Here is a 12,668-nt window from a genome sequence, read left to right as displayed (position 1 = left end):
ACTGGAGCCTATCTCTGTATAACCAAAAGCGTCTTAGAGAGAACACTCACTACAAACAGGGCCACTCTGCTTTTATCTTTTTACATTTCAGGGTTCATGGGAGATTTGGACTGGAAGGTGGACACAAAAAGGTCTCCACTGTGGCGAAAAAGGAGTGCGGAGGCCAGGGGCTGAGCCCCACCCCTGCTTCACTGAGGACATGAGGCATGGAAAAAGGACCGGCAGGTCTTGCGGGCCTGTCTCCATGGGAGACCAGAAGAAGGGGTGTAGGGACTGCTAGGGATCCCCCCTCCCTCCCTCATGACTGCAAGCACGGGACATCGGACTCTGGGGGCAGAGGGTTCCGTCAGCCTGGGGCACCCTGGAAAGCCCTGTCTTGTCTTTGGCTCAGAATGGCTGTGCTTCAGTGGTAAAAGGGCAAACTGTCAGGCCCCAAGACGAATCCTGCAGTTCTCGCCCTCTCCCAGCCGACAGCTCACCAGCCCCAGACATCTCTCCGTGCACCCAGAGGGACGGCCATTACCTTTCCCCAGGCTGACCCAGTCCTTCACCTGCCGTCTCTGCTCAGAAACCCAGAGTCAGGCCCTTCACAAAGGGAACTTGAGCTGGTCATAAGCATGTGGTGCCTAAAGTCTAGCTGACATCGTTTCCATCTGTAGGACTCACTTTCCTTTCTTCCCATAAATATGTCTAATTCCTGCTATTCAAGCTCAGCTCCCCCTCCACCTAGCTCCACACGGTGCATCAGTCTACTTCTTGCGGAGTAGACTGTGAGGAATGTATCTGACGGTTAACCTCAGGTCTGGACTGAGACGTCAGGGAAGACAGGCGCAGGCAGAGCGTGGATTGACTTTGCTTTCCGTGGACTGGAACCTACTCCTGCATAGCCATACGGTTCTCTGTATCTATAATCCTTTATAAGGACACTGGATCAGTTCAATGGCCATGACACTAGCAGAGAGTAAGGGAGACAGATATGACAAAGGTCTAGCCTGGTCCTACCACCCTTAGAGTGCCTTATTTGGAAATGGTAGCAGAATTTAGGACTTATAAATCAAAGGTGAGGATGGGCTTTTAAACAGGAACTACCCAAATAGCACCTGCTTCCCATCCCAAAGTCCAATATCTGCATAAAAGGCCTGAGCATTTTCTGAGTTCACGCTCACCCCCAGTCTGATACCTCTCTTTCAGTGCCATAACCTCACAGTCTCCCACACCAGGCGGTCAGCCCCTCGAGAGCTGAGGACCAGATCTTATCAGCGTTTGCATCCCCAGAAGCTGGCGCAGCGACGGATGGCTACAAGGAGCTCAAAACATGTCTGATGAATGAATGAATGCGTGTCCCCTAGCCATTCTCCCAGAATCCCAGGAGCCAGGACCTTGGCTCCCCAGCAGCTCCCCAAGCCTGAGGCCTTACCTCCCATGAGGAAGAGAAGCCCTGCTACATACTGCATAAGGCCCCGGTCCCAGCAGCAGCCCAGCACGCCGATGATCCAGCCGAAGAGGATGATGGCCACCGCCATGCCCATGAAGCCGGCGGTCATCCTGCGCAGGTCTGTGGGGAAGCGAGTGGGCAACAGTTAGCATCGGAACCTAGAACTCGCAGTCAAGGTGCATCCCGGCCCCGGGTAAAAAGGGAGAGGGTGGCACACTGCAGGGGCGGGAACATACCCTTTTCAGACAAGCTCGCACAACTGAGCTTCTTTTGTACAGGAGAGAGGGCCCCTGGCGGTAACTCTCCTCAGGTGCGAAAAGCATGCCAGGGCAGTTTGGCTGGCAGGCACAAGGAGAGACTGCCGTCCCAATCGGCGTCATTTCTTATGCACCTTTGTGCCAGGTGCAGCGCTGTCGTTCCCAAGCATCAGGCCCAACGGTCTGCAACAGGAACTGCCTTTGTCCTTATTTGAAAAACGGAGTCAACTGCCGAAAGCCTTAGAGCTACTGAGTACCAGAACAAGGCATCAAACCCCGATCCGGATGGCTCCTAGGTGCTAACCACAGCATCATTCACCTCTCAGGAAGAAACGGGCCTTTAGTGGAGGGCGGGGGCTCGGCAGATGGGCTGCACCTGCCGAGTGCTCCCTCTCTTCCCTCCAGGGCTGACCGGGCTCTCCAGGAGGTCCAGTGCGAGGAGGAAGCTGCTGGAGGTGTCCTGTTCCTTCCCTCTAAGCCAGCTGGCAGGGGCTCAGCTTTCCCCCCAAGTGGGGCTGCAGGGCGGAGAGCCAAACTTGCTGCTCTCAGACCGAGCCCCTGAGCAGGCCTCTTCAGCTCCCGTGGACCCCAGGTCAGCCCAGCTTTCTAGGTCCGGCCTTTCCCCGTTCCATGCCTCGCTGACCCCACCGCCCAAACCCGATGGGGGTACGGCGAGGAGGGCCGTCTGGAAAGGCGGTGTTGTTAGTGGAAGGGAAAGGGCAGAGATACTGTCACATGTCAGCCTCTTGCTAGGTGCGGCTTCCTCCTGGCTCTCTCCACTGCCCTCCAGGGCATCCCCACCAGCCTCACGCTCCCTCCCTAGCGTCCAGCCTTCTTACCTCCCTCCTCCTCACCTCCTCGCTGCTAGTCCTTGACTCCCTCCACCCTGCCCCAGCCTTGCCAGCCTGCCGCTCCCTGCTTACCTCTGCAGTTTGTGCAAAGCCCATCTGCCAGCCCCAGCCCCACCAATGGGGCTCCAAACAGGAGCAAGCCATCTGCCCAGCCTCTGCCCCGGGGCTTGCCAGGACAGCCTGGAGGGCCCCATGGGCACTCCTCCCTCTCAGGGAGGGGGAGACTGGGAGTGGAAGTGAGGGCACCTGACAGCTAACCACATCCACACCCGTGGAAGCACAGGGTGATCTCGCCTCATGCCTACAAATGCCTGGCAGGTCTCCATGCGCCGCGAGGGCACCCTGCCCGCTCTGTTCCTCTGTCACTCCAGTCACCCCCATCGGGAGCTACGGCAGATCCTGGCCCAGTCAGTCTAGAGAAACCCTGGCCTCTCCCCTCAGAAGAGGGATTTGGTCCACGCTCCCTGACCTGACACGGAGGAGGAGACCCTGGCAGCGCCCCCAGGAGGCTGGCTGGAGGCGGGGAGGGAGGGGCAAAGGAGAGCAGCTCGCACAAGGGGCAGGACAGGACCCTGTTGCAGAGGCAGAAATCCACCCACAGAGCCCGTTCCTGCTCTACCCGTCCTCCTCTGTCCTCCCTTGCCCGACCCGGGATGCCTGCCGCACCGGGTAGAAGTAATGCCCGTTCCTGTCACGTATGTGAACTGCCAGCAATGCCTCATCATCATGCCACACTACAGATGGCTCCGATCACCACGGTGTCCGAGGAAGCTGCACGGAGGGCACCACTCGATCGCGGCACTCAGACGTGCACCCTGCTTCCCGAGCCGGCTCCCCGCTTGGTGCGCGGGCACCCACAGCCAGCTTGAGGTGAGGAGGGAGGCACAGTCTTGCCAGCTGCACAGGCACCACCTCGTACCCCGTGATCTAACTGCCCTGGTCGTCCTGCCACCTGTCTCAGCCCTTCTTCCTCAGGCGCCGCCCCAGACCCTCGCGTGAGCCAGGCCGGAGCTGCCTCCTAGGTGGAGAAGAGCATCCCTTGATGTGTGAGTCCATTTGGACGGACTCCCGGAAGTGCTGCATCCACTCTCCACTGTGGTCAAGGGCAAGGAGGCGGTGAGAGCGGCGGAGGAGAGCTCGGGGTACTTTTGGATTAAAGTAGGCTTACACCCCCTTAAACAGATCAGGAAATTTCACTCTATGCCCCTTTTCAGGGCATGAAGGGCTTCTAAGATCTTGGTTCCTTTGGCAACATCAGAGATGGACAGCACTGCTGAAACCACCTGGCCCCTCCCACTGCACTTGGCCTTGCTCACGGAGAAGCCTTACTGAGCCTCAGCCCCTGCAGATCCACGGGAGATTGCCTGGGGGATTAAGTGGACGATGTGTCCGGTAAGGTGTCCCCCCCCCCCCCCCCCCCCCGGGGCCAGAGACGGAAAACTGGTCTGGGCAGGAAAAGGAAATGCGAATCGGAGAAATAGGGAAGGCTATCATGGTTGGTGGAGGAAAGCAAAGTGTTTAACTTACAGGAAAAGGCACAACGGCAGGGACACGGGAAAATCATTTCTCTCGTAAAAGTCCAGAGACAGGTAACAGTCATCTGTGTCCCAGGCCCGGGAGGGGCCGTGGCCCTCTAGCACGGATTAGGTGCACTCTGTCAGCCAAAGCCGAGGGCCGTGCTAAGCTGCTGATCTGGAAAAGCAGGATGAAGACCAGAGGTCGGGCCTGAGGATTTTCACCGACCGGGAGGATTTTTACCATCACCCCGTGAGTCTGATTTTGCCAGAGCCGTGCACGTGTGTTTGGTTATTTCGTTCTCAGACCCACGTGGTAATTCAGGGCAGCTGCATCAACAAGTTGCAAACACAGGACAAGAAATAGTCCTATTTTACAGACAAGGAAAGCAAAATCCAAAGTTTATTTATTTTGAGAGAGTGAGCAGGGGAGGGAGGGTAGGAGGGAGGGAGGGAAGGAGGGAGAGAGAGAGAGTGAGAGAGAGTGAGAGAGAGTGAGAGAGAGTGAGAGAGAGTGAGAGAGTGGGAGAGAGAGGGAGAGAGAGGGAGAGAGAGGGGGGAGGGGGAGGGGGAGGGGGATGGGGAGGGGGAGGGGGAGAGGGAGAGGGAGAGGGAGAGGGAGAGGGAATCCCAAGCAGGCTCCAAGCTGTCAGCACAGAGACCCATGTGGGGCTCCATGCCACGAACCTGAGATCGTGACCTGAGCCAAAATCACAAGTCAGATGCTCAACCTATTGAGCCACCCAGGTGCTCCTAAAGAAGTTAAAGAATTTATTGACAAACCAGTGAAATAAAGGAAGAGTGAGCTGTGTGGAAAAGAAAATTAATAATGCAGTTAAAGAACATACTGAGCATTTCTTCCTCCCAAATAAAGGGAGAACTATAGGTCTGGGATTTTTTTTTTTTTTCAAAGATGGGAATCCACACGGATGGGAAAAGAGGAGAGATGACAACACACAGGACTGGAAGCAGCAAAGCTGGCGGACGGTGCACTTGGCTGGAGCCAAACTGGAGGCAGCAGCGTTGAAGCAGAAAACCAACCTCGGAGTTCCCCGAAGTCTCGTGAACTGGCACCCACAGGTTCCTTTGGATCAGTTAGCTACCCACAGAGGAGGAACATAAATAGAAGCAGGCTTTGGTGGAAGTTGTCTGAGATGGAACTAGATCCCTCGATCCCTCATCCACTCTGCGACACTAGGTGACCCCCTCCCCTCCCCTTTCCCTGGAGTGGGGGTGCTTAGCACTGGCGGTTGACAGGCTCGGTGAGGGCCATTCCACATAGGTGATGAAGCGACCATTCACATACAGAATGTTGTATCCTTGCCCTTGGGACCCTAGCCCCCTTCTCCTCAGCTCCCGGAAGCTGACTGCCTGGCCTCTGCCGTCCAGCCTGGGGGCTGGGAGAGGTCTCTCCGGGGATGACCGGCCCAAAAGGAAAGACCTAGATAGACACTCAGCACTGGAGGAGCCCGACAGGAAGCCCCTCTGACCACTGTGCAAGGGAGCGTCCCACGGACAAGCCCGCCACCCACTCGGTGCTTCCAGACAGCTTTGGCAGGGTCACCTGCCGACCCAGCACCAACCACGTACGTATAACCTGGGAACAAAGGAACTTCAGGGAACGAGCTACACAGAGAAGAGGCAATAACTCAAAATTATTATTAATATTCCCAGAGAGGCAAGACATGAGACGTATTTGGCCTCCACGAAATAAGAACAGGAAGGAGTCCATCGAAAAGAACTATCTGGAGAATACAGCACCTTAAAATAACAGAATCAAAGTCACTGAAATTTTTATTATAAAATCAATTCCAACTTATGTATTACCAATCCTATCATGTTCCTAAGCAAGAGACTCGAGGAGGCTTATAACACACGCACAGTGTAACCGGGATAAAAATAATTAATGAGAAAATGAAGGAACCAGAAAATAAAGAAAAGGAAGATGAAGCCGGGCATCACATTCATATGCAAAATTCGGTCCATGAGGTCCTCAGGAAGGGAATTAAGCTTACAGTGCCTCAACTTAAAGGCAACACTCATGACTTCCATTGTCTTTACCTTGGTTGCTTTCCGTTTGCGCTTGAGTAAATCCCGAGGACCACTCTGCCTGTGGAACGACCCACGTGCAGAAGACGGCCCCCTTCCTGCCCATCTGCACCTACCCTATGTGCCAATTTTATCTCCTGGGGAGGAAGAAACTGTCTTTTTTATTCTCCGTGACTGCTCACTGTCCCAAAGCAGTACCCTGCACCCAGGTACTTACGTAGCTTGTATTTCGTTCCCCGTTTCTTCCTGCCTTCTTAGAAAAGAAAGAAAAGGGGACACACCTCACTCGGGTATCTGAAGCCTCGTTAAAATATTATGCGAAGCTGGTCTAAGAATAAATCCCCTTAAAGAACCCGGGATGATGAGTCGGACTCTGCCAGCCAAAGTGGAGATAAAGAAAAATCATCTCACGAATCCTTTTGGGTTTGAGCCCATCATCTGTATTCAGTGACCCTAATGTTTCGCGTTCTAAGTTTTGAAATGAGAAAGGTGCATTCTAAACTTTTTAGAGAAGGAATTTAGTTCTGTGCAGTGCAAAGGCTGGGCAGAAGGGGGTAGATAATGAGGGAGGGTGGAGGACGAAAGGCCAGGAGAACCATTAAATAGAACCAGAAAAAGCAGTTCTCCCTCACAGAAAAATTTTGATTTTGAAGTTTTACACTCCTATTAACATTTAAATTGAAAGGTATTACTCGCAACTCTCTCTACACGGGAAACCAGGATATCTGCATTTAAATAAATACCACTTAGAGAAGGAAAATATATATGGGCTCTGCATCTCTTTCTATTTGCTCTTTAAAGACAGAAAAATGATGATGATTGTAATTTTTTTCCTCATTAAAAAAAAAAAGAAATGGTGAGGGTAAGTATGCGTCAGACCCTCAGGGATGGTAGAATGGAGATGGGGGGGGGGGGCGCGGGGACATTGTATTAATGGCTCCAGAGACCATGGTGTGGAGTGAGCAGCAAGGCCACGGTCCTCTGCGGGCCACATGGGTTTGGCCTTCTTTGCTGGAAGCTCTGCCTTCTGCATGATAGGATATGAGCACATCGCCCTGGCTGCAAGGGTGGAAGAGGGTGGGTGGCTAGTCATCCATTTACGAATTCATCAGTCCCTTGGGGTTTAAGGTCACAGGAACTGGAAGGTAGAGCAAGATGGTGAGGCCAAAACTCAAGTGTTTTTGCCCCAAGGGATCAGTCTGGGAGGAGAGAGAGGTGGGGGGGGGGGCAAGAAAGAGAGGGAGGGAGGGGGTGGAGGGAGAGAGAGAGACAGAGACAGAGATAGAGACTTGGCAATGAACATGCCAGCCGTGGGATTAACTCAGGACAAATGGATTCAAATGAGAAGGAATATTCCAGGAACCAATTACGGCACAGCAACCATCTCTGAAGTGGGGGTCTGGCTCTGGGTAGCCACACAGAGATGTGACAGCTGGGGAGGGAAGCACGGATTCTGGGAACCAGGCTGCCTGGTTCCAAATACTACCCTGCCACATTCTGGCCGTGCGAGCTTGAGCAGTTAGCCTCTGTCTCTGGATCGCGGTCTCCACATTTGTGAGTGGAGGTGAGGACAGAACTTGCTTTAAAGGGTTTTTAAGAGGATTAAATCAGTTAATATGTGTCAACTGCTTAGAACAGCACCTGGCACAACGCTAGAGCTACACAGGTGTGAATAGAGAGGGACGTCACTGACAGTGGCTCCCTCTTTTCATGCTCCCGGTCTCTTGCATTTGTGGTATGGAAGCATAAAGTGGGCCGAGTAACAAGTTGGGGTTAGCCCCTAGTTAAACACTGGGTACCCAGAGGGAACAGCCTCCTGGAATCTGTTCTTATGCCTCTAAGATACCTAGAAAAGCTGAGGGGAAGGCTTTCGTTTTCTTTCCTGTTTTCTTAATTAAAAGAAAATAAAAAAACAAATAAATAAAAGATTTTTTTCAGTGTTTATTTTTGAGAGAGAGTGAGACAGTGAGCAGGGGAGGGGCAGAGCACGAGAGGGAGACACAGAATTGGAAGCAGGCTCCAGGTTCTGAGCTGTCAGTGCAGAGCCCGATGCGGGGCTCAAACCCACGAGCCGTGAGATCATGACCTGAGCCGAGGTTGGATGCTTAACTGGCTGAGCCGACCAGGAGTCCCTATTTTTCTTTTTTATTAATACTGAGAGGCATCCACCCCAGAGCATGGACCAAACTGCGGGAGGGCTGCGGCAGCTCACGGCAGGGTGCTGCTGGCCCTGGAGGCTGTTTGAACCTGGGGCTGTCCCAGTGAGCACTTGGCTGACTGGAAGGGACAGACACAGGCTAGACCACAACTCTGCTGTAGAGGTAATGAAAATCAAAACAGAAGTAGCTAATGGCGACTTTGCCTACAGTTTTCTCTTAGAGCATAAGTTGACTCAGCATAATGTTGTTATATTTAAAGAATACTTTGGGGAGGGGGGTGCGCCTGGCTGGCTCAGTTGGTTACACTTCCGTCCAACTCTTGATTTCGGCTCATGTCGTGATCTCATGGTTTGTGGGTTGGAACCCCACGTCGGGCTCTGCACTGCTGGTGCGGAGCCTGCCTGGGATTCCCTCTCTCTTCCTCTCTCTCTGCCCCTCCCCTGCTCACCCTCTCTCTCTCTCTCAAAACCACACTTAATAAAAAGTAATTTTTACGTGAAAACAAAATAGCTCTCAGGTTTGACTTGCTCCGATCCCTGAAAGGCCCTTCAGAACTGCCCTCTGCCTGTCCCTGCATCTCCGCCTTTCTCCAAGGCCCCCTGGGCTCGAAACCCAGCGGTCTGAGTTCCAGAAAGGCCTGGCGCTTTCCCCCCTTTCCCTGAGGGCACAGCGCTCTCTGCCAGAGTGGCTGCCCCCACATTCCGCCTGGCAAGCTCCTCCTCATCCCCAAAGGTGTCGCCAACAAGCAAACGCATGGGACACCTCAGCAGACGCTGGTGTTCGGTGCCTGGGCTCTTCCCACATGCTTTATTGTAATCCTTCCAGTAAATGCAAGCTTGTTCAGGGCCGTGCTCACGTCTGGGTTTTTTCGTTTTTGTTTTTTGTCCTTCCCGTCCCCGGCACATTGCCTGACATAAACAGGTGCTCAATAAATGTTGGCTAAATGAGATCACCATCCCACCCTGCAACGGTTACTAAAACTGAGCACACCACAGAATAAAGCAGGGCGAGGAGGATGTACCTGCCCAATTCAACGCGCTTTGGTGACTCATATGTCACCGGGATTTGCAGCCAATTTCTCTCTCCTCCAATCTTATTTTTAAACGCCAAAAGTAACTATCACTTAACAATCCAATATAGTTGTTTGCTGCATACAAACAAAACATCAGTGTATATCCAGGTTCCAGATCACAGAGAGCCGTGCAGTATGGGGGGCTCCTTACCACAAAGTTTAATGACACATAATACCCCACAGGTTAGAACCCCATAGACCTTTCCACACTGACCCCCAAGTCAGGAAGAGATCATGGGGGGGGGGGGAAGGTAGTTGCTGTAGAACCAAGAGGTGGTTTCTGGGTCAGAAGACAGGCTTGAAGCTTCCTCCTCCTCACCCCTACCTCCGGATCAGAGAGCTGCCATAAATAGGGATATTATGTGACGATGCCATATACAAATCACATCCATCGTCAAAACAATGGGAAGCAAATTGCAAAATGTGTACTCGCCTGAGGAGAGCTGGGTCAGCAGCTAAACCAAGTGTCTGGAAGAGAAGGCTGAAGGGGGAGAAAGCCCAGAAGTGAGAAGCAGAGTCCCACACCAAAAAAAAAAAAAAAAAAAAAAAAAAAAAAAAAAAAAAAAAAAAAAAAAAAAAAATCACAAGACTCCCTTCTCCCTGTAGTCCCACGGCTACATCAACAGCGGAAACAACAGAAGGGAATGACAAAAAGGGAATTCAACTTAGCCAAGCAAACACACCTGGGGAGACCAGCTCAGCACCTGGCCCTCTGTCCCCAGGGTCTTCCTACTGTGAGTGATGAGCTAGACCAGTACAATCCGCCATTCCATCTTGAGAAGCTCCCACGTCTCTTCCTCTCTATATCACGTGTCACCGACAGTGATACGTGCATGTGTCACCAGAGAGTCCCCACAAAGCAGTCAGAAGATGCAAGCTTTAAAGCACACAGGCAGCTTACAGGGTACTATCTCTCCAGAGAAATGCTGCAGGCGCCGGAGAATGGGCTAATGACAAAGAACATGAATAGCCTGGGGACGATAAATGGGCATGACCGTTCATTGTGCATTTACTATGTGCCTGCAGCGGGTTGTGTAATTTACATAGGACACGTCCATTAAGCCTCTGATTGGCTCTGTAAGGTAGATGCTATTTTTCTCATTTCGTAGACTTAGAACTCAAGACAAGGGAATTTCAACCAGTGACACAAAGACCAAGGTCACCAGCTAGGAAGAGGCAGGTCTGGGAAAGGTCCCCAGTCTGCCTGTGCCCTTTCCACTTCTCAGACCTTTTCAGATTCGGTGCCACTTCAGACCCCAGAAGAGAATTTAACATTCAATAAGAATGCAATGGAATATGATTTGGCTATTACAAATTATTCTTTTGAAGAATGTCAATGACGAGGGCAAGTTCATAATAGACCATTAGATGAAAAATAACACACAGATCCATTTATTCCATATGACCCCTACAGTGCAGGCGTGTGCCCATGTGCATTGAGCAGGCACACCTACATGGGAAGTGCAAGGAAGTACACGAGATGTCAACAGGGAGAATTTCTGTAGGCCTGCAACTTCTGCGGGAGCTTCCTGGGTGAAATCTGAAACCTGCCCCCATGTGCAGAGGGTGGGGAGAGACTGAAGAGAAAGACAGCCCCTCCGTGTTGGTAGGTGACAAGTTTCATAAGCAAAGGAACTTACTGACGAGGCTTGTCTTGGCCGCACAAGATGAGCCGACCTCCACACTTGCCCATCAAATCTTACAAGTTCATGTAGAGGCTTTAACTGGGTTCAGTCACATCTACCATCCAGATGGTCTCAACACCACATCACCGACTATCTTCAGGCTGTGTCCTTACAGCAGCCTCTGGGAGCAGGAAAGGCAATTAGAACCCACTGTCCCAAGGACAGAGGACAGATCAGAAGCCTCTCAGGGCCAGGGTCCAGCAAATGGGTCAACCAGTGGTCATGTCCTCTAGGTGACCTCCTCAACACTTTCTGGCTTGTGATCTTTTGGATTTTGTTTCTTTTCTGCAATGGGAAGGTGTATTTTAACTATCAGATGTTGAATCTTTGGAAGATTTGAACTTCACCGTTTTTAAAGTTCTAGGTCCAAATAACGAGGCCACCTGCCCCAATCCGAACTATCACAAAAGATAGTGCTATCTGGCCTGGCCACAGATGCCTTCTGATGAGTCCCGCCTTTTCAAAGACAGACTACCATGAAATAGTTTCTGGTTTCTTTTTATTTTTTAATTGTTACTTATTTATTTTTTTAAGTAGGCTCCATGCCCAGTGCGGAGCCCAATGTGGGGCTTGAACTCAATGACCCTGAGATCAAGACCTGAGCTGAGATCAAGAGTCACACACTTAACCGACGGAGCCACCCAGGCACCCCTCTTGTTTCTCTTTTCATGGTGAAATTTAAAGACCTGCTATCCTCCTCTCTGGCTAACGGTGTGGACTGCGGAAACATCTGCCACCGGAGGACAGAGCTTCCCTCACTCAGCAGCCCCAGCACAGGCCAGCGGGAGCCGATTGTCAGGAATGGGCTCTACGATGTCATCGCCCACGCCGGAGTTACCCCAGAACCTCTAAAGACTCACACAAACGTCTACAGCCATCTCCTTACCCCAAAATGCCCCTCTAACCCCTGAGATCCCCAGGAACAAAGCACAGCAGTACCTGAACGGCACGATGGCAGAACAAAATTAACAAATGAACAAAAACACCAAACGTTATGTTAGAAGACCTGCATTTGAGACCTGGTTCTCCACGCACGGGCTGGGTGCACCGTACGGGTCCCAACTTAACTCTTAGTTCTGAGGCGTCATGGCTGAGGACAACAGGTGACGAGCCCCCTCCCTCCATCTTCTAAAGCTGGCTTGTCCAGCACGGTAGCCACCAGTCACACGAATACCTGAAGCCCCTACTGAGTCCTTGCACCGAGACACGTGCACGCGGAAAACACACACCAGCCGCCAAAGGCTCAGTATGAGTTTTCACCAAATATTGCAGGGATAATGTTTTTTATTGATTACATGGTGATAAATGGATTCGATAAAATGTTATTGAGATTAATTTTACCTGCTTCTTTTGACTCACTTAACATGGCTAAAAGAAAATTTAAGATCAGGGGTGTGGTTGGCCGTATATTTCTATGGGACAGCGCTGTTCTAAGAGGTGGAAGACCTGTGCTAAACGTGCCGCCAGGGGCCCCAGGCTATTCTGCAACCCGTGGAGAGCTCAGCACCTTCTGTCTGCATATAACAGGAGGACCCGCCCTTCCCCCCTGTCTCTGACAACACCACTTGAGGCTGAGGAAAGGGTACGGAGAACACCACTCGGAGAGCCGCCCACAGGGACCCAAGACTTTGGAGGGCACGGGATGG

At 51.9% G+C, this 12,668-nt stretch overlaps 1 protein-coding gene and 1 long non-coding RNA gene across 3 annotated transcripts in view; one reads left to right on the top strand and one right to left on the bottom strand.

The window, feature by feature from the left end:
• Positions 1–12,668, bottom strand: part of TMEM178B (transmembrane protein 178B) — a 359,499-nt gene that overhangs the window by 33,705 nt on the left and 313,126 nt on the right. For both annotated transcript variants that reach the window (XM_003983112.6, XM_045052854.1), the window contains exon 3: positions 1,418–1,555. In XM_003983112.6, the coding sequence (XP_003983161.1) occupies positions 1,418–1,555 (138 nt within the window). The remainder of the gene's footprint in view (positions 1–1,417; positions 1,556–12,668) is intronic.
• Positions 3,574–5,347, top strand: LOC109497652. Its single transcript, XR_002154003.3, has 3 exons — positions 3,574–3,659; positions 3,758–3,935; positions 4,971–5,347. It is a non-coding gene; the product is annotated as an uncharacterized LOC109497652 (long non-coding RNA).

The sequence above is a fragment of the Felis catus genome, chromosome A2, assembly GCF_018350175.1.
Source record: "Felis catus isolate Fca126 chromosome A2, F.catus_Fca126_mat1.0, whole genome shotgun sequence".
Classification (NCBI taxonomy): domain Eukaryota; kingdom Metazoa; phylum Chordata; class Mammalia; order Carnivora; family Felidae; genus Felis; species Felis catus.
The sequence above is the reverse complement of the archived record's forward strand: the minus strand, read 5'-3'. Positions and strand labels throughout refer to the sequence as shown.